This window comes from Nyctereutes procyonoides, unplaced genomic scaffold, assembly GCF_905146905.1.
Source record: "Nyctereutes procyonoides isolate TBG_1078 unplaced genomic scaffold, NYPRO_anot_genome, whole genome shotgun sequence".
In the NCBI taxonomy this organism is placed as follows: domain Eukaryota; kingdom Metazoa; phylum Chordata; class Mammalia; order Carnivora; family Canidae; genus Nyctereutes; species Nyctereutes procyonoides.
In genome coordinates this window covers 43,861,959-43,887,944 of record NW_026575043.1, presented here as the reverse complement: position 1 = coordinate 43,887,944, position 25,986 = coordinate 43,861,959, and the positions used below count along the sequence as shown (strand labels likewise).

General features: G+C 51.3%; 1 protein-coding gene across 6 annotated transcripts in view; it reads right to left on the bottom strand.

The window, feature by feature from the left end:
• Positions 1-25,986, bottom strand: part of TPST2 (tyrosylprotein sulfotransferase 2) — a 53,149-nt gene that overhangs the window by 3,002 nt on the left and 24,161 nt on the right. For 2 of the 6 annotated variants that reach the window (XM_055322741.1, XM_055322744.1), the window contains exons 2-5: positions 14,787-14,858; positions 9,573-10,478; positions 6,576-6,792; positions 2,423-2,473 (exon numbers count right to left, since the gene is read on the bottom strand). In XM_055322741.1, coding sequence (XP_055178716.1) covers positions 2,423-2,473; positions 6,576-6,792; positions 9,573-10,414 — 1,110 coding nt within the window. In that variant the 5' untranslated portion in view covers positions 10,415-10,478; positions 14,787-14,858. Of the gene's footprint in view, positions 1-2,422; positions 2,474-6,575; positions 6,793-9,572; positions 10,479-14,786; positions 14,859-25,665; positions 25,817-25,986 lie in introns of all 6 variants that reach the window. The other 4 variants (XM_055322740.1, XM_055322743.1, XM_055322745.1 and 1 more) reach the window with 4 other exon arrangements.

The following is a 25,986-nucleotide window of genomic DNA, read 5'->3' as shown; positions in this document are numbered from 1 at the left end:
CCTGGAGTCCTGGGATGGAGTTCCACATTGGGCTTCCTACAGGGAGCCTGCTTCTCCCTCTGCCAATGTCTCTGCCTGTGTGTGTCTCTCATGAATAAATAAACAAAATCTTTAACAACAACAAAAAAACACCACCACTCAGATAGGAATATCCTGAGTCCTGTGAGTTGATCTAGCACATCATGAGGAAGGGGGTCATGGGAACCCCCAAATGTTAGTTGGCTGGGCAGAAATGTGGGTAGCCTGGGAACCCCGCTGGTACTGGCATCTGACGTGGGGGGCGGGTGGGCAGGGAGTTCTCCTAGGACCTGGGCCCTTAACCTGCAGGGTCTGACACTAATTCTGGCATCACTGTGCAAGCTGAAACACAGTTGGTGTCTGGAGATTCAGAAACTGGTTGTTGGTGTTGGAAAGCACCCCATAAGCCAAGCTCTAAAAGATGTAAATAAGGCAAGGCACACAAAGGTCTGGCTGGAAAAGCATTCCTGGTAGAGGGAATAGCAAAGACCTGGAACGAGGCAGATGGGGTAGGTAGGAGGTTTGATGCCTAGCAAACGAGTATTCTTTTTTTTTTTTTTTTTTTTGCATTTGCTGCAATTCAAATGTGTGAGCTGCTGTGTTCTACTCGCTTAATATTTTTCCATCTTGGGATCCCTGGGTGGCGCAGCGGTTTGGCGCCTGCCTTTGGCCCAGGGCGCGATCCTGGAGACCCGGGATCGAATCCCACATCGGGCTCCCGGTGCATGGAGCCTGCTTCTCCCTCTGCCTATGTCTCTGCCTCTCTCTCTCTCTCTCTGTGACTATCATAAATAAATTTAAAAAAAAAAAAAAATATTTTTCCATCTTTTAGGTTTCAGGATGATCACTCTAGATGGCTACAGAGCGCCCTGTGGAATGCACTTACCATCATGCACGTAACTGTGGCGACAGGACCACTTTCCAATTTTTGCAATACTCTGGATGAAGTCATGCGCCCCGTGGAGGACAGGGAGGGAGATGAGGGCAGAAAGCAGGAATTGGAGGCAGTTTGCAGGGCACCTCTCCTGAGCGTGGCAGTGTTTGCAATGACAGTACATACGCCATTCCTTAGCATTTTTGCCCCTAACAGAACAAGAAATAGTCCCAGGCCAGCCAGACCACTCGAATATGTCCTACACTGCAAGAGAGTATAAACTGGTCCAACTCTTCTGTAAATAAAGTTAGCCTTCTGGGGTCAAGACTCTTAAAAAGAACTGGACCCTTCCGCCCACTGATGCCACTGTAACAATGCATTCTAAGGGAATGGTTAGTAGAGCCTCCCACCCCCACCCCACAGAAGAGAGGCAAAAACAGGATGACATGTACATGCCATCATTCGGGATACTGCAAAAACTGGACATGATCTTAGGGCAACAGTTCATTGGTGGCACATAATGCATTCCAGAGGATACTATGTCACCATCCCAAATGGCAAGAGTGAAACCCAAAAGATGGGAAAACATTAAGAATGTAAAACCAAGCAGCTCATATGATAGAATTGCAAGGAATGCAAAGTGCATATTCAGGCCGGCAAAAAAAAAGGATAACTGTTCAAAAATGAAAGGCATTCCGGATAGTAACTATTTCCCCTCACCTCCACTTCTGTTTCTTGCTCCTGTTACATCATCTTTTTGGTTAAAGCAGGCAATAATTACTGCTGACTAATCCTGAGGACATTTTTTTCACAGCGGCAAGAGGATGGGATGGGTCTCTGACTCCCAGAAAAAGAGCGTGGAGCCCTCGCCAAAGAACTAAGTTGTGTGCAAAAGCCATGGACCCCGGACAATGAGCACTCATGAATTTGATTATTATGCTGGAGACTGGCATAGGGTGATCCATCCTTTCTCTCCCAAATTAAAGAAAACACACATACACAAACTAAGGACACCTCATTTAAAGGGGAGCGGTCATGTCAGTGGAAGGGGGCAGTCCTTGACATGATCCCTGCACCCTGTGGATATACCCAGGATGTGGGGTGGGGGGCACAGCCAGGGAGGTGAGTGTGGGGAGGCAGGGGTGTTTGTAGGTCTACACCCATGGGGATATCCATACCACATGACCCTTATGGTTCTTATTTTTTGGCTGACTAAAGAAAATTCTGGGCTGGGTCATGTTTGGGGACTGCCACTTTAAATAAAACTGGATTTAAGGCTAAAGGCAGACAGCTTGACAAAAAGTCCCCCCTCCAATCCCTCCAACTGCTCTCAAGCCGAGAGACAATGATTACGGAAGAGGCTTGGGCAGAAGGGCTGCTGTTTGGTCCCTGGTCTGACAGCCCCCTCCTCTCAATTTTCAGACCAGGAAATGACCAGCCAGATTAGAGAAGTGAAGTGTCCAAGAGCATCTGCAAGGTAATGGGACAGCCCAATAAACAGATTTCAGAATTCCCCTTGGGGTTTCTAACCTGAAAATATCCTTTCAGATTGGCTGGTGTTTTATAGTCGCCTTTCAAGACCTAGGAAAGAGGAACGAAGTATCACTCTCATGGAAACGATCAAAAAATAAAATTCATCCTGTCACCTCCACCTTCCCATCCACCATTTACCACTCACTTATTTATCCGCCTACCCATTCACTCATCTATACATTCACCCTCCCTCCCATCCACCCACCTGCCCACCCATCTACCTATCCACCCACTCATCCATCCACCCATCCACCTACCCACCTACTCATCCATCCACTCTGCATTCATCCACCCATTTTTCCATCCATCCACCCACCCATCCATCTACTCATCCATCCACCTAACCACCTACCCATCTACCCACCCATCCACTATCCTATCCATCCACCCATCTACCTATCTACCCACCCATCCATCCATCCATACACGCATCCACCTACTCATTCATCCATCCTACCATCCATCCACCGATCCCTCCATCCAACACACTTTTATCAAGCTCATCTTATTTCAGGCATTATCTAAGCTCTGGAGGTACAATATTAATAAGACTATTAAAATTCCTTTTCACCTGGAACGTCCTTTCTAGAGGGGGAGCCAGAGGATCCACAAGTAATAAACACAAATAAACAAGAATATATCAAACCATGGCAAGTACTATATAGAAAGTGAAACAAAGGGAAGTGATCAGGAGTGACTAAGGGGCTTCTTTTGAGCAGGGGGGTCACAAAGGACCTCTCAGCGACCCCTTAATGCCAAGGAAAACCAGCTAAGCCGAGCTCTAAAGGAAAAGCATACCAGGCAGAGGACACAGCTGGGGCAAAGAAAATCCCAGGCTTTTCCACTATCTCTTTACATAGAAGCCACCATATAGACCAGCACCGTCCAACAGAATATAATGTGAACCAACTATGTAATTTTCAATTGTCTAATAGTCACATTTTTGAAAAGGGATGTATAAAGTACATCAAGTGAAATAATTCCAGTTACATCTTTTATTTAACCTGATATATCTAATATATTCATACTTCAACCTATAATTAAGATGAAAATGAGTAATGAGAAACTTGACATACTGTTTTTGATACCAGAACTTCAAAATCCGGTGCATATTTTACACTTAACAATGCCTCTCAAGTTGGACCAGTCAGATTTCACTAGTCACATCCAGTGGCCACGGGAGGTTGGTGGCTAGTAGCTGTAATGGACAGCACAGGTACAGACAAGTTCATTAGCTCTGGGGTCCTTTCAGTGCCTCTGTGTCCTGCACCCCAGGATCTGATACAGGTACAGTGTCTACAGAGAAACACACACACACACACACACACACAGGGCTTTCAATGAGCGAACATATCACTGTGGTAACAGCAAAACTACCATAAAAGCTAAACAAAACTGGCACAATAAACAATAAAGTCTGGCACCCCCTGGGAAAAAAACAGGGACATCTTCCATTTTAAACAAATGAAAACCAGAGATTTAGAGCAGTGATCTTGCTCACCAAAATTTTTTAATTTGTATGCAATACCAAGGTCAGATCTTACTCTGGGAGCTTCTGACCCGCATCCTGGGATAAGCCAGGGGCCTCTGCCTTTTATTTATTTATTTGTATTTATTTATTTTTTTACTATTTATTTTTTATTTTTTTTAGAGAGAGAGTGTGTGTGTGAGAGCCAGTGGGAAGAGCTAAGGGAGAGAGAGACAGACAGAGAGAGAGAGAACCATCAAGCAGCCTCCCCACTGAGCACAGAGCCTGACATGGGGCTTAATCTCACCACTCTGAAATCATGATCTGAGCTGAAATCAGGAGTCGGACATTGAACTGACTGAGCCACGCAGGTGCCCTGGGCTTCAGCCCTTTTATTTATTTATTTATTTATTTATTTATTTATTTATTTATTCATTCATTCATTCATTTATGATAGTCAGAGAGAGAGAGAGAGAGAGAGGAGAGAGAGAGAGAGAGAGAGGCAGAGACACAGGCAGAGGGAGAAGCAGGCTCCATGCACCGGGAGCCCGATGTGGGATTCGATCCCGGGTCTCCAGGATCGCGCCCTGGGCCAAAGGCAGGCGCCAAACCGCTGCGCCACCCAGGGATCCCCCGGGCTTCAGCCTTTTAAAGAGACTTCAGAGTAATTGCCGCTGGGCCCTTGGCTAAGAACACAGGGTAAAGAGAGCCCGTTGTCACTGCGGTCCTCACTCTGGCCCAGCCACTGTCTGTGAGAAGTTCCTGGAGGCCGGAGTCAAGATCACTCCCAGCTGCTGTTTATTCTTCTTAATCCAGTTAATTGATTTTTTTATTATATGAAGATATATTTAATATAGATAAAAATATTATATGAAAGAGTATATGTAGAGAAAAGTGTATGAAACACATAAGTACAGCCTAAAGAATACTCTATTAAAAAAAAAACATAATAGGGGCACCTGGGGGCTCAGTGGTTGAGCATCTGCCTTTGGCTCGGGGAGTGATCCCGGGATCCTGGGATTGAGTCCTGCATTAGGCTCCCCGCAGGGAGCCTGCTTCTCCCTCTGCCTGTGTCTCACCCTCTCTTTCTGTGTCTCTCATGAATAAATAAATAAAATCTTTAAAAAAATAAGCATAATAAATAATAAAGACTTAAAACAACTGAATAATAAAAAAATAGACCACATCGAGGTTGCGAACATTCACACTGTCAACTCTATGCATCTACAGTGGATCTGAGGATTTCCACAAATAGTGTTTGCAAAATCCACAGATGTCAAGGGGGAGGAGAAGCTCCGAGACCCGCTTCAATCACAAGGGCAGAGCCCTCAGAGCTCAGGGTTAAGGAAGCCTGCCCGTGTGCGAGATGCTTATTAAAGCCTTGTGAGCACCAAATTGGGTCTTTCTCCTTGAGTCACTGAAGAATTAAAGGGGAAGTGACAGAAGTTATGATTTCCTTCCTTGGCTCTTCAACACAAACACTGTTTACTTTCTGGAGTGCCTGGGAGGCTCAGTTGGATCAGTGTCTGTCCTCAGCTCAGGTCACGATCTCAAAGTCCTGGGATCAAGGCCCATGTCAGGCCCCATGTTCATGCTGTCTGTCTATCTCTCTTTCTCTCAAATAAATACAATCTTAAAAGAAAAAAAAAAAAAGAAGGGTTTACTTTCTAAAATCAGCATGTGTTTGGAAATGCTGAGAGTAGCTGGAAACAAGACTTTGGGTCTTTTTTTTTTTAAGGTTTTATTTATTTATGCATGAGAGACAGAGACAGAGAGAGAGAGAGAGAGAGAGAGAGAGAGAGAGAGAGGCAGAGATACAGGCAGAGGGAGAAGCAGGCTCCATGCAGGGAGCCCGACGTGGGACTCGATCCCAGGACTCCGAGATCACGCCCTGGGCCGAAGGCAGGCGCTAAACCGCTGAGCCACCCAGGGATCCCAAGACTTTGGGTCTTAATGGTATAAGGGCTGGCGGGGCTCGTCTCAGGCCAGGGCCCCAAGCTCTCACACTTTTGCTCACTTAGTGCCTCTAAGGAAGTCAGAACACCGCACCCAAAGGAGACTAGATGCTGTGACAGCAACATGTAAATAAGCCCATGAACCTGCTTACTGTTCCTTTACACAGGAGTAGCTGACTTTTAACGCTTCAAAAACACCAAAAAAAAAACCCCCAAAAAACCAAAAAAAACCCATCTCATCAAAGTCATTTTCCTCGACTGCCTGAACTAAGGAGAGCTAAGAAGTTATTTAAACTGCCCCAAGCTTACATTGGTCTGAGAAATCAACATTAAAATTTATGGGGGCGGGGCAGCTGGGTGGCTCAGTGGTTGAGTGTCTGCCCTTGGCTCAGGTCGTGATCCCAGGGTCCTGGGATCGAGTCCTGCATAAGGCTCAGCCTGCTTCTCCCTCTGCCTATGTCTCTGCTCCCTTTATGTGTCTCTCATGAATAAATAAAATCTTAAAAAAAAAAAAAAAAACAGAGAAATAGGATGCAATCAGTACACAAATGGAGCTGCTGTTAGATACTCTAGTGTGAGAGACAGACTACCAGGTAGATTTGAGCTTCCCTGTGGCCCAAGTGAAAATGAAAATATAGGCGATGCTACAATTCCCCATGTCCTGACACAGGCCAAACAACCCCGCTGCAGGCTGAGCACACATCTCTGCGGATGCACATGCACTCACCCGATGCGTGTTGTTGATGACGATGGGGTCAGGGTTGCCGTAGTTGGGTGGGTTTGCATAGGGGTCATAGCCGAGCCGAGCCAGCATGGGGGCGATCTGGGCCATGTCCCGTACCACGTCCCCAGGAATGTGGCCGGTCCACTTGGAGAGTGCTTCCAGGTTCACAGGCTTGATGACCTGGTCAGTGGATCGTTCGATCCTGGGGAGAAATAACAAGCTGTGCAGGGCACAGGGAGACCCAGATAGCACCCGGGCAGCTGGACAGGCTGGGGGTACCTGTCCCTGGGGCAGCTGTGACCCCCCACACCCCGACTGTGAGGCTGTAGGCAAGTCGCCTGGCCTCCTCATTCGTCTTCCATACAATGGAAGAGGGGGGTCTTAAGAGTGGGTGCCAAAAAACTGGAAGACAGTATTAGGCAGTGCACAGTTAAAATTCTGCTTCCATGACGTCATGATTTTTAAAAATAACATTTTATTTTTGTGGCTAAGATGGGTATTTTGTTCTTGAGAAAAAATATGAAACACTAATGGTAAGGCTAAAAGCAGCTACCACTCCCGGTCCATCAGCTCCCTATGGGGACCTTGTCTTAGTATCTGGGGGCCCACCCTCTCTCTCAATCTCTTTCTGTGCTTCATACAGGAGAGTGGCTAAGGGCAGACTCAGGAGTCAGAGCTCTTGGCTTCAAACGCCAGCTGAACTGACACCAGCTGCGTGGCCTTGGGAAAGTTCCTTCACCTCTATGAGCCTCCCCTATCATTCCTTATCTACAAATGGGAATAATGATAGAACCCACCTCACAGGGTCGTTCTGGGGAGCAAATGAGTTCATCCAAGAAGAGTATATAGTTTACTGTGAGGTTTCAGTAAGTGTTAACTTTCTCTCTCTCTCCTCTCTCTCTCTCATGCACACAGAAAACCTATGCTTTCGTTTGCAGTTTTTAAAACAGAAATCATACGCAGCATGTTTTGGTTTATGACTTTGTTTTGCACCCGATGCCTCATTCTGTTCTCCAGCTGCACAGCGGTCCTCCACGGCTTAACTTTCCTATACCCCTAAAGATGGCCATTTTGGTTGCTTTTGCCCTCGGCTGCAACAATAAAACCACCATCGTGTTGGATATGCTCCTCCACTCTCCTCTTCTCCTCTGTGGCAGGCTCACCCAGCCATCTGAATCCCGAGGACCCTACTGATCACAGGTCAAGGGCCTTGTCCGATGGAGGGCAGGGAACTCCCGGGATCCAGGGCCTATTTCTAGCCGCTTCCAGCCCAACTAAGAGATAACTTGGGTAGAAGAACAGAAACAAGAAAGACATAGCAAAAAGAGGACAGGACCAGGAGGAGGGAATGGGAATGAAGAAGGTGGGATGGTTTGGAGTCTGCAGACCAATTCAGTCCACTGTGTCAAAGATCTCAAATACGCGCATGGCCTTTACCACGCTCTCGGATCTCCAGGACACCGCAAGGCAGTAATGACACAGAGGTTCCCCAAGACATGAACGGGAGGAATGCCTGATGGAAGTAAATAAAGGTGGAAATACTAAAAGGGTATGTCAAATAGAATGCTGTGCCCTATGAAGGGGAATATTACACAGCTGTCCAAAATGACATCGCAGTGGCAGGCAGGGGGCCGCGGGTGAGTGGTCCCAGACACAAAGTGCACAAAGGCTACAGGGAAACATGTTCATGTTCAGTAGGACTCTGGCCTTCTCAACAGCCCCTGACAAAGGACCAGCGGGTCCGATGCCAAAGTCTAAACAGTGGGATTGTAGCAGGTTTTTCTTTTCACAGGGACATCATCCCCACTTCCTGATTTTTTTTTTTTTTGTCATGTTAATTCACAAAATCCCAGCTCCAGCACTAGCTGCCTGGGGTACCTGGCACATGAGTACCTCGTTGCCCAGAGGGAGCATAGAGGTACCTCTAGGTCTCCTGCTCTGTTTGGGGCTTGAAAGGGCCTGCCAGGGCACAGCCAAGAAGGCAAGGAGGAGGAGGTGTGGTCCCGGGAAGGCCTGCTAGGGCCTGCTCAGGAATGAGGCAGAGAGACAGCACACCCTGATCCTGACCACACACCCTGGATCTCAGGAGAGGTTCGGCCTCCCCAGAGGAGGAAGGTGGAGAGTAAGAGAGTGAAGGAGGGGAAGAGAGGGGGTTCCGGATGTGGAGAGCTTGGGAGCACATGCTCCGGAGTCCCCAGCGGACCTCAGTTCAAATCCAGGCACCACACGTGGCCAGCTGTGTGGCCTCAGGCAACTTTTCTCTGAGATTCAGTTTCTTCATCTGTAAAATGGGGTAAGAGCAGTTCTTTTGGCCCTGAGACTGCTGTGGGGATTAAAGGACTAATGTGTGTTGGGGGCTTGAGCGCTTACCACCCCTCAGGCACTCCCTGCATGGTAATGAGAGTGAGGATAATGTGTGTGCCAATAAAATCAATGTTAATGCTAACATGATAATAAGAATAGCACCGAACACGTACTAACCTATTTGATGCTCACAGGTAGCTAGAAGCCTGATAGACTATACCCCTGTGTTACAGGTAAGGAAATGGGGCACACAGAGGTTGAGTCACTTGCTTAAGGTCACACAGCCGGGAAGTGGCGGAGCTGGGATGGGAACCCAGGTGACCTGGTTTCACATCAGCATCCTTAAGCTGACCCTTACCCACTATGGCTTACGACAAAGCACCTTCAAAGTCTGCTGATTCTCTCAGAAAATGGAAGAGTCGATGGCTCCACTTTTGTGGATAATGACGCTGAGGCTCAAAGAAGTACAGTGACGTGGTCAGTGTCACAGAACTACGAGGAGGGAGGCACAGTTCAAGGCTCTGCTCTTAACCACTGTCTTCCCTGAACTCCTCCATGACCACAAAGGAGGCTGAGGCTCAGAGAGGCACAGTGACTCATCCAAGGCCACACAGCTCGGAGAGACAGCGGTACTCTTCCCACCTACAGCTCGGAGCGGGGCCAGGGGGCCGGGCACAGGGAAGGGGCTCCACTCACTTGGACAGGGACACGCCCCCGGGCTTGCCGATGAGGTCCTCGTGATGCAGGACGGCGTCGCTCCAGGAGATGCCCAGGAAGTCCAGGATGAGCTTGAGGGAGCGCCTGGGGTGCAGCACCAGCTGCTCGTAGTACACGGGCAGGCACTTGTCCTTTCCCACCTCCATGCACTGGGCGTACATCACCTCGATGGCCTTGTTCCACTTGGTGAGGCAGTCGCGGTAGCTGCTGAGGTCGAAGCCGGCGATGGTGACCTTGCGGGTGATCATGGAGTGCACGGACGCCCGGCCATCCCGCACCATCAGCAGGAACTTGGAGTTGGGGAACAGGCGCGACAGGTAGACGGAGGACTTGAGCGTGAAGGGGTCCTTGTTGCACAGCACGCGCGCCGGCTCGCCGTGCTTGGCGATCACCTCCAGGATGAAGGCCTGCATGGCGGCGTCCAGCACCTCGTCCGTCACGCCCGCCTCGTCCAGCCGCAGCTTCTCACGGCCGGACTTGGACCAGGCCTGGCGCATGGCCAGCACGCGGGGGATGATCCGCGTCTCCTCGCCGCAGCGCACCTCGGGGTGGGCGTCCAGCATGGCGCGCATGAGCGTGGTGCCGCTGCGGGGCACGCCGCCCACGAAGATGAGCGGCATGGCCTTGCCGTAGCGGTACTCCACGCGGTCGGCGCCCACCACCACCAGGTCCTCCTGCTCCGGCCGCATGGCCCGCCGCGGGCTGCGCGGGCCCCCCAGCGCCACGCGGCACTCCAGCACCTGCTGGCCCACCTGGACGGCCAGCAGCAGGGCCAGGGCGCAGCCGGCCGCCAGCAGCACCCTCCGCGCCGACAGGCGCATGCTGGGCCCGGGGTGGCGGGCCTGCTTCAGCGACCGGTCAGCGGGGGGCCGGCGGGGCTCGCATCTGGGGAGAGAGAGGGGCCGGGGGTCAGGCAGGCCGGGAGCTGGGGCCCTCCCCCCGCAGGCTTCCTGTGCCGGAGCCAAGGTGGGACGTGCTCTGGCATCGACTATCACAACGTTTCCACGTTCAACAACGCGCACGGCAGCGTCCGAATCCCGCAGCACCTCCCCGCACGGGGGCACAGTTTTTGTATGTTCCCTATGGCTGTCCCTCCAGAGCCTCGCACAGAGCCTGGCACCTAGCAGGGGCACCGTAAGTATCTGGGGGGCGTGCCTTGGTTGACGGGGCAGGGCGAGGCCAGAGACGCTAGGACGTGAGGGCAGTAGCAAGGGGAGCAAAGGGCTGCCCAGCTGGGGAGCAGCTGAGCCGGAGTCTGAGATTCCCGCCCAGGCCAGCCAGCCCTGGCGCCTGCTCTGAAGGACCACACTGTCACACGGACACAGCGTGGAGCGTCCCGTCCTGTCCTGGGCTGCTTCTGGAATCACTACCCACTCACTCAGTCTTCATTCGGTAAATGGGCATTAAGTGTAACAAGGTACCAGGTACCGTGCTCAGTGCTGGGGGCAGGAGAGCGGATTAGACAGCAGGGCCTTTGAACTCAAGAAGCGGAGGGCCTAGCGGGGGAAGCGACAGTACACAAGCTCTAGCCACAGCTAGAACGGCTTACACTGGGAGAGGCATCAGGTAGGGGAAGGAGGAGGGAGGTCCCGGAGGGCCTCTCGGGGGAGGTGGCATCCAAGCCAGAGTCCCAGATGAGAAGGAGCCGGCGTGTAAAGCTGTGTGGGAGAGGTGTGCCAGGCAGAGGAAACAGAGAATGCCAAGATCCCCAGATGGGAGAGGGTGTGGGGTGTTCGAGAACCTCAGGAGGCAGTGGAGGCAGAAGGGAGGTAAAGGGAAAGACTGGGGGGCCTCAGGAGTCAGGGGAGAGAGCTGGACCTGCTCTCAGGGCAGCCGCTGGGGAGAGAGGGCCCACAGGGGGGAGAATGGAGGCAGGGAGGTCAAGGAGGAGGCTCTGGCTGGTATCCCGGTCCCCGGGAAACTCAGGGACACCGGGACTGTGAGGGTGACGTGGGAACACGGGGTGACCGAGCACAGAAACCATGAGCCTGAGCCTACGCTCCTCATGCCTCCCAGGGACAATGATCAGACCTCTGTGGCAATTCTTCAAGCAGGGGCTTGTTTCAGAAAGCAGGGCCCCCCCAGCCCAGCGGCCCCCTTCTCCAGCCACCTCGAGTGACAGGCCTGCCCTCCTCCCTGGCTTATCCTCAAGGTCTCTCCATTTTGCAACGAGAAGCCAATACAGGAGGTGCAGACTCAGATGCCAGACCGACACACAAGCCAACCCCTACTGCCCACCGTAGCCCTTCCCTGCCTCCCCGCCACTGCACTTCTGAGCCTCCTTTGCCTTTCCACATCTTTCCAGAATCAGAGTGAGGTCTTGAGGTCTGTGGCATTTGAGCAGTCACGCAGGCCTGGGTTCAAATCCTGGTTCTGCCCCTTCCTTTGTGGCTGTGTGAGCTTGGCCAACACACTTTACCTCTCTGAGCCCCATCTGTAAAACAGGTCTAAGAGTAGCAGCCTCAAAGGGCTGGCATGAGCATTACACGACTCCCCTGAGAACTCAGGATGGCATTGGGCATGCAGGGAGCATTTGCAAGGATATTATCAGTTGTCTCTACCATGACCATGGGTTATTCATTGATTTCCACATTCAGTGGGTGCCTCCTGCATGCTGGGAGTTGGGCTATGGAGCCCAGAGACAGAGCCTCCACCCCCAAGTCTACTCACACTGTGGACCCACACCTGGGAGGGGGTGACAGGTGAGGGAAGGCTTCCTGCAGGAGGCGGCCTCCTGCTGAGTCTGAATAGTGGGGGGCGGGGGACAGGTGGTTTTCAAACAGCCAGGTGGGGAAAAGAGAGGGGTGTTCCTGGCAAAGGGAACAGCCAGTGAGAAGGCACAGCCAAGGAAGAAGGCAACATGGCTGGGAAGCTGCAGGTGGCACGGTGTGTGGGGCAGGGTTTGCAGGAAGGAAGCAGGAACCGAGTGTTTCTCTATGGGCGTGAGGTTCAGCTGAAAGCACCAAAGGACCAGGTTTGCACTGGACCAATCCACCCACACGGGCCCAGGCTGCCCGGGGCCCCTCGGGCTGTAGCAAGTGGCAAATCGACAGGAGAGCCAAGGCAAAGCACAATCTCAGCCCTGTCATCCAAACGGCTGAGAGGCCCCAGCATTTCCTGGCCGTGTGGCTCTGGGACAGTCACTTCCGCCATGTAAACCACAGCTTCCTGGCTGCAAAGAGGGGTGGGGTACACGAACCTCAAACACTGCTCTGAGGGTTCTAGAAGCAGCTGACACAGCAAAGATCAATCTCAGCCTGGGGTCCCTAGTCTCTGTAAGCACTAGAAAATAGCTGGGGACCCTCTCCCCAGAAAACCGAATCTATCCTATGCTGCTGACCATGGTGGGGGCTCACTGGTGCCCTGAATTCAGGCTCTGGGATGGGTAAATCTAAATCCAGGGCAGCTCCAAGGGCCAAGGCAGACTGGATGGGACATAAAGCCACCCAGAAATCCCTCCAGGGGCCTGTCAACTTGTTCAAGTGCTCACTGAAATCCTCCTCTTAGACTCGGGACTAGAATTCTGTTTATTATTTCAGTGTTGGTGCTCCAATCACGGGGGACAATCACTACTGTTTGAATCAACTACCCTTTCCTCCTGACACTTGGCGAGGAGTGAGAGGATAGAGCTTTGGGGGAACAGAAGCCAATGGTGGGGTGCAGAAACGGAAGAAAAGGGGTAATTTGGGAAAGGAGTTTCAGAAAGGACAGGAATAGTGAGCCCGCCACTGTGTGTGCGAGTGCATGTGTGTGTGCCCTCTAGCTTGTGTTTGGGGTTGGAAGTGACTTGGATGCTAAATCTCAGGGGGGAAAAGCCCCCAAGAATGGATAGGCAGAATAAGGAAAATGTTATCCACATACCAACTGTGCTTAATACTGACCATTCATTTGGCTGCAACACTTTATTATTATTGTTGTTGTTGTTGTTATTATTATTTTAAGTAGGCTCCAACTATTATTACTATTACTATTACTATTATTATTATTATTATTAAAGTGGGCTCCAATGCGCCACTGGGACTGCCCTCCAACACAGAGCTTGAAACTCATGATCCTGAGATCAAGACCTGAGCTGAGATCAAGTCACACCCTGAACTGACTGAGCCACCCAGGCACCCGTGGCTATAATACATTTTAAAACAAAGCACCCGATTTTTGTGTTTTTTACATTCATGAAGCACTTGCTTGGCTTAAACTTTTACCATGCATCATATAATGGGACCATCTCTACCACCCGTGGGGTAGAGAAGCATCACTCCCAGCAGCTCAGAGAGAAGAAGCCACTGGCTCAGGGTCACACAGCCCAAGTGACAGGCCTGGATATGACCAGGCTGAGGCCGAATTGTTCACTGTCTTCAGACAGGACGTGCAGCAAAAGGCCCGTCCGTTTCTGCCACCAGAAGAAAACAGCTCAAAGCAGACAGGTCAGCCCTGAGCAAAAGACAGCAAAGACCTGGGGAACACCTTGAGAAGAAAAAGTAGGGTAACCTGGCAAAGAGAAATAGCTGGGGGCCCACAAAGCCAAAGGCAGCGTCCTGGCTATCCACAGCCAGGGACCCCACTCTGAAGGGGCCAGAGTGCCCAGCCTGGGGACTTGGGCCGGGCTTCTACCCCCACTACCCTGCTGGACTCTGTCAAGGGAGCTGTCCCAGTGTCCTGGCAGTGAGGATGGTGGGTGAGAGTCTCAGACTCGGCATCTTATAGCCCTGGGTTCAAATCCTGCCTCCATTGGCAGCTGGGGACTCGGACAAGGGACTTCACCCCCCACAAGCCTCTCTTTTCCCCTCAAAAAAGGGGAGAGAGCATAATAACAACTCTTTCTCAGGGAGCTATTATGTGGTTCAGGGAAATTTTGTGGGACGTGCTGAGCAAGCACACCGAAACCCTAGCATTGGTCAGACGGGACGCAGAGGGTCTGGATTCTGGCCACACCTTGAATCCGCTCAGTGAAGCTGGGCACCAGCCCGCTGCGGGATTCGGTCTTCTACCACCAGAATAATCATCTCTCTAAGAGACAGACAGCAGCAGAGGCCTGCCCCTGCACACTGCTGGGATCCAGCTTTGCCCAGATGCATTTCTAACAGCCAGATGAGTCCGGCTGCCCAGTAACAGAGGCCGAGGGAGCACAGCGGCTCTTTCTAGGGCAGCCTGTGGAGGAGCCCGGACTCTGGGGGGCCTTCTGGATGCACTTACCTCCCCTGGGCACTCTCATCTCTGGGTTCCAGCCCTTGTGGCTGCTCGCCAAGACTGTGCGCTGGGTGACCCCTGGAGAGGCAAAGGAGATGCTGCGTGAGAGGTGGGGGCTATGGGAGGGCTGAGCTGCCTCAGAGGAGCAGAGGAGGCTGTCAAGCTTCGCAGGGGTATTTGGCTATGATTTGGGAGGGAAGTATTCTGGGGGACGAGTTGGAGTGCAACAGGAGGGCCTCTGGGCCCAAGATGCAATGGCTGGGGGCTGAGCTCACCTGGCCCAGGGAATGAACTGGCTCACTGCTCAGGAATAGAGGTGTGAGCTGAGAATCTGAGCTAAGGCACTGCCGCCTTAGGGAGCCCCTGGGTCTCTACCAACCAGGGTTCTCCCTTCTCGGCCCAAGGACCTCAGACTTCAAGAAAAGTCTTGAAAGATAAGTAACCACCACCACCACCACTATATCACTAATCACTATCTGGAACTGCTGGATACGGTTGAACAGGCTGCGCACTGCCCAACTTCAAAAGCATACCACATACCTAGGATAAATAAGGCACCTGCAGAGTGGGACAATGTCCTGCAGCTGCCACCTAATACTGACCAAATGCCCACTCTGTGAGGATTTGGTATCATCTAGTCCCCCTATGAGAGTGTAATGATCTCAATTTTAGAGAAGAGAAAAAGACGGGGAGGGATAGAGGGAGAAGCTCCTCACTGAGCAGGGAACCAGACACAGGGCTCCATCCCAGGACCCCAGAATCATGACCTGAGCCAAAGGCAGACACTCAGCCAACTGAGCCACCCAGGCACCCCAGATACCCAGCTCTTAACCTTTGCACTAAAGGAACAGGGCCATGAGTACAATGGGGTCCGGCAGGAAGCCAGGACTAATGTGGAAACAAGGGGGCTCCTGGTGTACATCCCACTGCTGTGTCCTTACTGTTCAGGGTGGAGAAGAGTTCTAGTCTGGTTCTCACCTTCCCCCATGTTACAGATGGGATGACTGAGGCCCATGAGGGAAATCAGGTCACACACTCATGTGCTGAGTCTGGGGCTCTCAGTCCCTTCCCAGAGGTGGGGGTGGTTAAGAACTCAGCTCTGCAGTTGGACGACTCCCTGAGTCCAACAATAAATCATTGTTCCTCTGGGCCTTAGTTTTCCTCTTCTGTAAAATGGGTTGTTGTTTGTTTGTTGAAAGCTTACAATGGCCCGTTTACAGCAAGCATTTCAGAAATCTCCAGTTATTTTATTTGTGCTATGTTGGAGATGAAATGGGTATAGGCCTTCACTGCATTTTTGTTCTCTCTGCCTTCCTCTTCGCTCACTCCTCACCTCTATAGTTTGTGCCTATCCTTGAAAAAGCGGGGAAGCAGTCTTCTGAGTTCTCTTACACACAGATGGGGGGGGGTCCCCAGGTGTAACCATAGCAACAAGCAGCACCACCACCCCCCACTGCCCGCCTCCAGGCCTCTGAGTATGAAGGCCTGGCACTCCTAGGGCCTGAAGAGCCAACGCCAGAGGTCTGCCTCTTGGAACAAATACACTTAGGGACACTCGAAGCTCTTCCGGAGGCGAGATGGCTGGGGGCCCAGCTGCCCTGGGGCGGCCCTTGAAATGCCATGGTGCTCCGAGAGGCCTGCCAGCGACAGGCCCATGGGGTGGGAGCCGGCACACAGCTTCTCACCGTCTAGAGCTGCACAGCCAGTGCCCAGGGCGGGTGCTAACCACTTGTCAAGCATTTACATTTAAAATAAGTAACATGAAAGAACATTTTAAACTCAGCTCCTTGTGGGCACAGGCCATAGTTCAAGTGCCTGGTCGCCAGATGGCGGCCAGCGGCTACTGTGCTGGACAGCGCAGCATGGACCCTGGGATGGGGGTCAGAGAACTGCGGCCCTCTGGCCAAATCCAGCCTTCAGTCCTTGAACTTTTACCTTTTTTTAAGGGAAAGAGAAGAGTGAGAGGAGGCGCAGAAGGCACCAGGAGAAAGGTGAGAAGCAGCAACAAAAACCAGCCATCCTGCCAAACCTGAAATAGTTAGTATTTGGACCTTTCTAGAACGTGCCCTGCTCTAGAACGTTCCCCGTCACTGGCCGGAAGTTCTACTGGACAGCACTGACTTGGAAGACAAATGAGATGCATGGGTGTGGGGGTCACTGAGCCCCCCCCCTTCTTCTGTAGGAGGAATGGCAGCACTGATTAATCATCACTGTGTACTCTGACACTCGCACCAGAGCAGGGCATTCCATGCTCCAACTTATTTCATCCTCACAAGAGCCCCGAGGCAGGGTGGGGTGGGGAGGGCCCTCCTCACCTCTACTCTTTCTCTAGTTTATGGATCTCAGAGGCCCTTGTGGGAGCAGGGTGTGCATAATTAGGCTCCAAAGCAAAACGGCCACACCAGCGAGCCAAACAGCAAACACAAACCACAAAAAGAAAAAAAGACAAGAAGGAAATACGTTGACTCGAAAGGAGTGGTGTTTAATGTGATATTTTTTCCCCTCAAGACACTTTCAGAGGGTTATCTTGTCTTTCTCTATAATAAAATAACAGAGAGACTAGCATTCTTCCAATTCTCTTCCACGCAGAGTGGCGGCGGTTGCGGGGCGGGGGGGGGGGGGCAAGACGCTGGGCCTCTGATCCGGCTCCACCAGCTTCTGGCTGTGTGACCTCAGGCAAGTCCCTTAGCCTCTCTGAACCCCAGTTCCTGCATCTGTAAAATAAGGATGCCAGCAGTACCTGATAGGGCCCTTGTCGTGTGGTCAGGGCCAACAAGGAACTCGCCTCCTAAGGGTGCTGGGAGGTGTTGGTAAGTTAGAAAATGCTGGACCAGCGCCTGTCAAATGGCGATTTCCTTTTCTCATTTCATGCTGGGCAGAACTTCTTAAGGTGGGGCCTTTCATCCCCATTGATGGGGGAGGAGATTGAAACAGGGAGAGTTGAGGTGGTTTGCAGAAGCCACCCATCTAGGCAAGAAGAAAAGTCAGTTTCCAAAGCTGGCTGTGTCCCCAAGATGCCGTCCTGGGCATCATGTCATGTGGTTCATAAAATGGGGGTGGCAAGGGAGGCCAGGAGAGGCTCTGCTCTCTCTGTGCACTGACCCATGGGTTTCCCTGCATGACCACTGGAAGGGAGGGCCAGGGAAGAGGGGGAGGGCTGTTCAGTACTCAAGATCCCTTTAGACCCACATTCATTCATGCATGCTTACACCTACTGTGTGCCAGGCACTGATCAGGACGCTGGGACACATCAAGGGCCGCAGACAGACAGCCCTGCCCTCACGGAGCTGGCACCCTGGCGGGAAGCAAGGAAAACAGTGTGTGGGATAATGATGCCTGGGATAAATGCTTGGAAGGAAATGCCCACAGTGGGACGGGGAGACATGCCATAAGGTGTCACAGAAGGAGGTGACATTTACAGAGACCACACCGATTTGGATTCAAACTCATGTGAGCTTTTTAACTCAGCATGATTTCTCTAAGCTCAGGGGTTCCCTGGGCTGGGGAGTATGGGCTTGAGCACATGATGCCAGCTAAGGAGGCAAGTGGCTACACTTACAGAGTGGCCTTGGAGGGGTGCCTGGTGCCCCTGTGCCCAGGCTCAGCCATCAGCCCTGCAAACTCTCCCCCTGGGAGCCAGCTCCCAAACATTCCATCGTCATGGCTACCACCCACCCCAACCTCTAACCCTCCCACGCAGAGCTGGGGAGACAGGAGACAGGTGCTCAGGAGGGCCGGGCTCTTGAGGAGCAGAGACCTCCTACCCACTCTGGAGGGAACCCAAGACAAGAGGAAGAGGTAAAAGAGTAATTCTTGAGCATAAAAGCATTCTTGGTGTTTGAAAGGGGAAGAAGAGAATGTGGGCTGGCACACTGCTTTAAAAGTATTAGCTCTTACTTATTTTTTTAAGATTTTATTTACTTGAGACAGAGAGAGAAGAGAGCATGTGGGAGCATGAGCAGTGGGGAGGGGCAGAGGGAGAGGAAGCTGCAGATGCTCCGCTGAGCAGGGAGCCCAGTGTGGGGCTCAATCCCAGGACCCTGGGACCATGACCTGAGCTGAAGGTAGATGCGTCACGGACTGAGGTGCCCCGAGCTCTTACTTATTGAGGACTTAGTGTATACCAGGTATAAAGCTAAGGCTTTTACATAGATCACTAAATTCTGTCCTCGTGACCACCCCCCACCCCCATGACCTCTTTCACTATTTACTGGGGCTCAGAAAGGTGGGATCACCTGCCCAAGGCCACACAGCTGAGAAGCACGGGAACCAGGAAGAAGACCCAAATCTTCACATTTTGTACCAAAAAATGACCAAAGCAGAGCCCCTACATGCTGTCTGCCCCCCGCCAAGAGGCCCAGTTCAGCCCCCTGTTGGGCACGTCAGGTTTAGGGAGTAATGAGGCCCGGGATCACATCCCAGGTCCCCCGCTAAGAGGCTGAGCGTCCTGGGTCACTCTGGTGGGGCTCCCTGAGCCTCAGTGTTCCCACCTGACAAATGGGAATAACACCCAGAGTCCTGAGGAACTATGTAACTTCTTACCAAAGCCTGGCACAAAGTCAACATGAAAAAATGTTAGCATTTAATCTTGTGAGCACTGTCCTCACAGCATGTGTATACACGAAGAAACAAGTGGCCTGGCAAGGTGGGATCACCAAATCTCCTGTCTAGGGCCAGAAAGCCAGCAAACTTGGCCAATGTGGGTCACACAGTCTCTGACACGGCAGCTCCACGAAAGCCGCTCTACACAACACACCAAGGAAGCTGCGTGGCTGGGTTTCATTCTATAAAATCAGGCGGCGAGCTAGGTTTGTCCCGCAGGCTATGGTTTGCCAACCCCCTGGTCCCTGTGCTGAAAACACAGTATGGGCAGCACATGCCCCCAGCGGGACTTGCACAAGCCCAGGAAATGCAAATGCACTTAGACCCAGTGGGAGCTGGTATCTGTTTTGGTTCTGGGCTCCATCCCAGAAGGGCCAGTGGGAGGCCTCAGGTGGCCAGCCTTTGGTGGGTGAGAGAAAAATGTTCAACTCAGGAAAACAAATAGCTCATTAAAAAAAAAGGCAGCAGGAGCACAAGCACGCACACAGAATCATCTAGCATCTGGTCTGTCGCCAAGTAAAGACTTAGGGAGAGAAATTCGCGAGTGCCTGGTCTTTTACGGACATCATGCCTCTGACAACCACCCTGGGGGTAGACACTATTATTAGCCTCATTGTACGGAGCAGGTAGAGGAGGCTCAGAGAGACAAGGTGCCTGGCTCAAGGTCACACAGATGGTAACTGAGCCTGAACTGGAACCCAGGTCCGTCGGACATCAGAACCCAAGCTCTGAATCACTTCCCCGAAACCCTACCCCACCCAGTACACAGATGGGGAAGCTATCTGTCATGTGGCCACTCAAGGCAGCAGCCAACAGGGACGCCTGACCCCTGGCTCCCGGCCTCGCCCCCCCTCGCAGCCCCTGTCCCCCGCCCCCAGCTCCTGGCATGGCCCCTGCTCCAGGCTTCCTGCTTGGGAACACACAGGGCCCCTGCCTGGAAAACAATGCAAACAGGAGAGGGCCAGGGTGACCTTGCGGGGCTGGGGCTTCCTGCACACACACGTACACATGCATGCAGGCCCACAGGGGACCCTGTCTCCATTCCTCTGCCAAGAAGCTGCTAGAGGTGGGGAAATGAGCACTGGAGTACGAGTCCTAGTTCTGCTGATTATTAGCAATGCAGTCCCTGTAGGGGCTGGAGGGGTGGCAAGACACAGTTCCTAACTTCTCTATGCCTCGGTTTTCTCATCCGTGAAATGGGGATGCTGCTGTGGAGATTAAACAAATGACCCGACAGCACTCGGAGCAGGCTCTATGCCTCTACCACTGTGATTTCTCCCCTTTAACTTGTTTTGCAAAACCCCCGCGCAGCAGGCCCCAGGGCACCCCACCCAAACATTCTGATTCCAAAGTTATGTGATTGTGGAGGCCCAAGGATCTGCTTTTACCAGATGCTACTGCCACTGCCCCTGCCCCACCACTCGAGGAAATGCTGCTTAGGGCACTGGATTCAGTGTTTGAGGTGCCCACACAGTGGTGCACGGTGACCTCAGGACACAGACCCACATCTAGTGGGTCCTATGACCCTTCTGTGCCACAGACCCCTTTTGAGAAGTGTTTTTGTTTTGTCCTATTGAGAGAAAGAGAGCGTGCACAAGCAGCTAGGGGGAGTAGGGGAGGGGCAGAGGGAGAGAGAGAATCTTAAGCAGGCTCCATGCCCAGCACGGATCCCGACGTGGGGCTCGATCTCACGACCCTGAGATCATGACCTGGGCCGAAATCAAGAGCTGGACACTTAACCAACTGAGCCCCCCAGGCACCCCAAGGGTATTTTTAAATAGAATAAAATACAGATGATCAAAAGGACACCAATTATAGTGAAATCTGGCTAAGGGCAGAATTACCAAAAAATGCTCTTATAAAGTAAACTATGTGCTCGTTTATTAAAACAATAAATAAGATCTAGAGGCAGGCCCTATAACAAATATAATGTGCATGCAGTAATGAGAAGAGGTATCTGTAGCTACTGGCAAGCAATATAAAGATATATGTGATATATGTGGTTTCTATTGGCGACCAAGGCCCTGCTGCCTGGATCTATCACCTATATAGTCACCTGGAAGAAATGTTAAATTACAGTCAACCAAGATGTTAAATTAGAGGCACCTAGGTGGATCAGTCAGTGAAATGTCTGCCTTTGGCTCAGGTCATGATCCCAGGGTCCTGGAATCGAGCCCCCACATAGGGCTCCCTGTCTGGCAGGGAGCCTGCCTCTCCCTCTCCCCTCCTCCTGCTTGTACTCTTTCTCTGTCAAATAAATAAAAATCTGGGGATCCCTGGGTGGCTCAGCGGTTTAGCGCCTGCCTTTGGCCCAGGGCCTGATCCTGGAGTCCTGGGATTGAGTCCCACGTCCGCTCCCGGCATGGAGCCTGCTTCTCCGTCCTCCTGTGTCTCTGCCTCTCTCTCTCTCTATGTCTATCATGAATAAATAAATAAATCTTAAAAAAAAATTTTAAAAATCTTAAAAAAAAAAAAGATGCTACATTAGAGTTAAATTCTCATCGGAACTCCCTGGCCCCTTGGTGGCCATCCAAAGACTGTGCCTTCAGGAGCCAGAGGGCGACACTCCTACTGGGGAGGGCCTGGGTCCATTCCTCCCTGTTTCCTCTTGCCACCTCCACCATCAGACCTAAAAGCAACAGGGTTCTGTATGAGGAAAAGCCTGAGGGCCTGGTCCAGGGTGTGGCCTAGGTGTTTTGATTTTACATAAAAAATAAAAGTAGGAGGCCACAGGACTCTCAGTAAGAAAAGCGACCTCTACCCATGCTGGCCACACACGCCAGCACTTGACCTTGGATATGAACTCAAGTTTGAAGCGAGTGGAGGACAGTGAGGCCGGAGTCGTTGTGACCTTGTTCCCCAGAACCAAACATGCGGCCCTGTGGGGAAGCAGAACAAGTTGTGTGGATCAGTCACCAACGATGCAGAGCTCCAGGGGTCAGGCAGCTAGCCTGGGTGTGCACCTGCCTCTGCGCCTCAGCTTCCTAATCTGTAAAATGGGTCCAACAATTCTTATGAGCAAGGTTGCCATGAGGATTCATGGAGGTAGAGGCTTTGCTGTTAAAAAGCGAGGAACAGAGGACTAGGGGAGGTGGCCGGGTAAGAGCCACTGGGGAATCCTTGGAGCTGCCCCAAGGGAGAGGAGACAGGACAGGGCACAGAGGACAGAAGGTGGCCAAGGAGCCCAAACGCACTGGGCCACAGCAGAAAGTGACATGGACAGAGACCCCCACTCCTCAGGCTGAACAAACAACTCCCAGCCTTTCTTAGGGTGGGCCTTGCTGGCATTATCTGTCAAATGGGCGGATGCTGCTAGAAGAGAGCAAGAGGTTTTGCTGGGATCAGGCAGGGGGCGGATGAGGGGCAAGTGAGGCACTACCCTTGAGTATAAACCTCAAGCGGGTGCCCCTCCCCAGAACTCAAGATCAGCAAGTTCAACGCAATGTTTTAAGATGAATGCTGAGCATTCACTTTAACACAATGCTGTGCTCACAAGGTGAGCAAACTAGGACACACAAAAAAATGTTTTAATAGCCTGGGCAAATAGTGGTGCTGTGTCAAGCCATACTGCAGCCTGGGGCAGAAGGGAAATGTCAGTAACACTGATCTTGTCTTTATTTAAGATTCTGAAACACTGTTCAGCATGGAAAGTTTTGCTTTGATTTAGAGTTGGGAGGGTAACCGCCTTCTTGAGATTCAATTCATCTATTCTTTTTAAGAGATTTTATTTATTTATTTGAGAGAGAGAAAGAGAGCGCACATGTGAGCATGCATGAGGGCAGGGAGGAGCAGAGGCAGAGGGAGAAGCAGACTCCCCACTGAGCAGGGAGCCTGATGCAGGGCTCGATCCCAGGACCCCAAGATCATGACCTGAGCCGAAACCAGACACTTAACTGACTGAGCCACCCAGGCGTCCCTATAACTCATCTATTTTCAAGTGTATACAATACAATGGTTTTTAGTAAATGCCCGGAGTTATGCAACCATCACCACAATCAATCTGAGAATGTTTTCATCACCCTGAAGAGAAACCCCAACCTTTAGCTGTCACCCTGATCCCTTATCTCCCCTTCCCTGGCAACCACTAATCTACTTTCTGACTCTATGGATTGACCTCTTCTGAACATTTCATATACAGTCAACCACTGACGGGGGTTAGGGACACCGGCCTACCATGCAGTTGAAAATCTAGGGATCCCCGGGTGGCGCAGCCGTTTGGCGCCTGCCTTTGGCCCAGGGCACGATCCTGGAGACCCGGGATCGAATCCCACATCGGGCTCCCGATGCATGGAGCCTGCTTCTCCCTCTGCCTGTGTCTCTGCCTCTCTCTCTCTCTCTCTCTCTCTCTCTCTCTCTCTGTGACTATCATAAATAAATAAAAAAAATATTAAAAAAAAAAAAGAAAATCTGCGGGCAACCTTTGACTCCTTCAAAACTTAACTGAAAGCCTACTGTTGACCACAAGTCTTACTGATAACATCAACAGCACAGGGGCACTTATATGCTGTATTCTTACCAAAAAAAAAAAAAAAAAAAACTAGAGAAAAGAAAATGCCATTAAGAAAATCGTAAAGAAGAAAAAATACATTTGCAATACCGTCCTGTATTTACATTATATTAAAAAAATCTTAAAAAAATAAATAAATAAAAAATAAAAATAAATAAAATAAAATAAAATAAAATAAAATCTATGTAAAAAGTGGACCTATGCAGTTCAAACCTGTGTTGTTCAAGGTCAACTGTAAAGAGACTAGCACAACATGTGGTCTTTAGTGGCTAGCTTCTTTCATTTGCCATGTTTTCAAGGCTCACCCATTAGTTTTGATTTGTTTTCAATTTACATCACAGCATTATCTTTCAAGGATTTTATTTATTTGCCAGAGAGAGACAGAGCAGGGAGCCCGATGCCGAACTTGATCCCAGGATCATGACCTGAGCTGAAATTGAGATTCAGACACTCAACTGACTGAGCCATCCAGGCGGCCCCTGGGTTTGTTTCTATGAACCATAAATCAATGCATGGCTCTGTTCACACCTGTACCCAAGAGCCAGGGAGCATGGGGCCCCCAGAAATTGGCCCAGATGGCAGGGACTGCTGGGAGGGTCTCCAAGAAATCTAAGCAGAGCACTAGGAAGAGGTTCCCCACAAAGCCCTGCTCCTTCTGGTACCACTCTGCTTGACTTGCCTTGAGATATTCTATTGCAACTGCAGCTTTGAGGTAAGCATTTATTGAGCTCCAGGTGACCATGTGCCACCTCCCAACACACTGAGCTCAGTTTTACTTAGTTCTGGCACACCTGTCAAGGCAGACAGCATGCCCAGGGGACAGACAGGGGACAGGAGTTGGGGTCATCTCTGCTGCTCTCTGGCTGTGAAGCTCTGGGCAAGACATTCACCGTCTCTGAACCTCAGCATCCTTATCTGTTGAATGGGGTGTGCAAGACTTCCTCACAGGGCTGCAGAGAGGAGACAAGTCCTTGGTGAACTGTCACTTGATGAAAGCAGCAAATGCACGCTCACTCAGCTGGCATGGACCTGAGGGCCTTGTGAGCATGGAACCATTTGATGCTCCCACTCAACCTGCGAGGCGGTACAACATCCCATTTTACAGACAAGGAATCAAAGTCTCAGGGGAGTTAAGTACCTTGTCCACCACCACGAGGTTGGCAGGCGTTGGCCAGGATTTACATTGAGGTCTGACTCCCAAACACTGGGTCTTAGAAATAGAGCTGGCTTCATCTGCCTTTTTATATGCCAGGCTCCTTCATTCAAAGACCCCACTCTGGGTCACTCTGGGTTTAAGGGAGGAAGACACAAAAAAGCAACACAAAAGAGCAGCTCCCTGCGGTACAAAAACTCACCTCAGGAACCCCCAGCTTGCCCCCTGGCTGTCCTGAGAGGTGGTGGGCACACCCTAGGCCTGACTTTATCCAAACCCCATGGCCACATGTAAAGTTTAGACACCAAGTCTGTGGCCTTCAGGGTCTGCCAGCCTGGAAGGCAGAGCAGAGAGCGACATTCAGTCCCCAGGACAGGAAGGAGCTTCCAGTCCTACACACTCTGCCAAAGCGCCATGCAACCAGGACATGCCTTTTCCCTCTCCCGGACTCAGTTTCCCCACCAATGACCTCCGGAGAGAGAGGGCGGTGGCTGACCTCCGAGTCTCCCTTCCTTGATCCAATTTCAATGGCTAGAACTTTCTTTGTTCAACATTTCAGGTGGTGCTCCCTGTAAGATTTCACTTGAAAAAGGAGTTCAGGTTTAGCATTTTAAAAAGGACACCTTTGGCTCAGGTCATGATCTCAGAGTCCTGGGAGACTGAGCGCTGGGCTGTGCTCCCTGCTTGGCGGCGAGGAGTCTGCTTCTCCCTCTGCTTCTGCTCCCCCTCCCCACTGCTCCTGCTCCAGTGCTCTCTCTCTGAAATAAATAAAACCTTTAAAAAAAAAAAAAACAAGAGGTCAGTCTTCCATATCTACAGAATGAGAACAGGCAGCACCGAAGTCCTGGGGCTGCAGAGAGGGAATAAGATAACACATCCAAAGTGTTTTACAAATCCCCGGATTCACGCCAGGCCCTGGGTGCACGCAGTCCTGGATGCCCCCA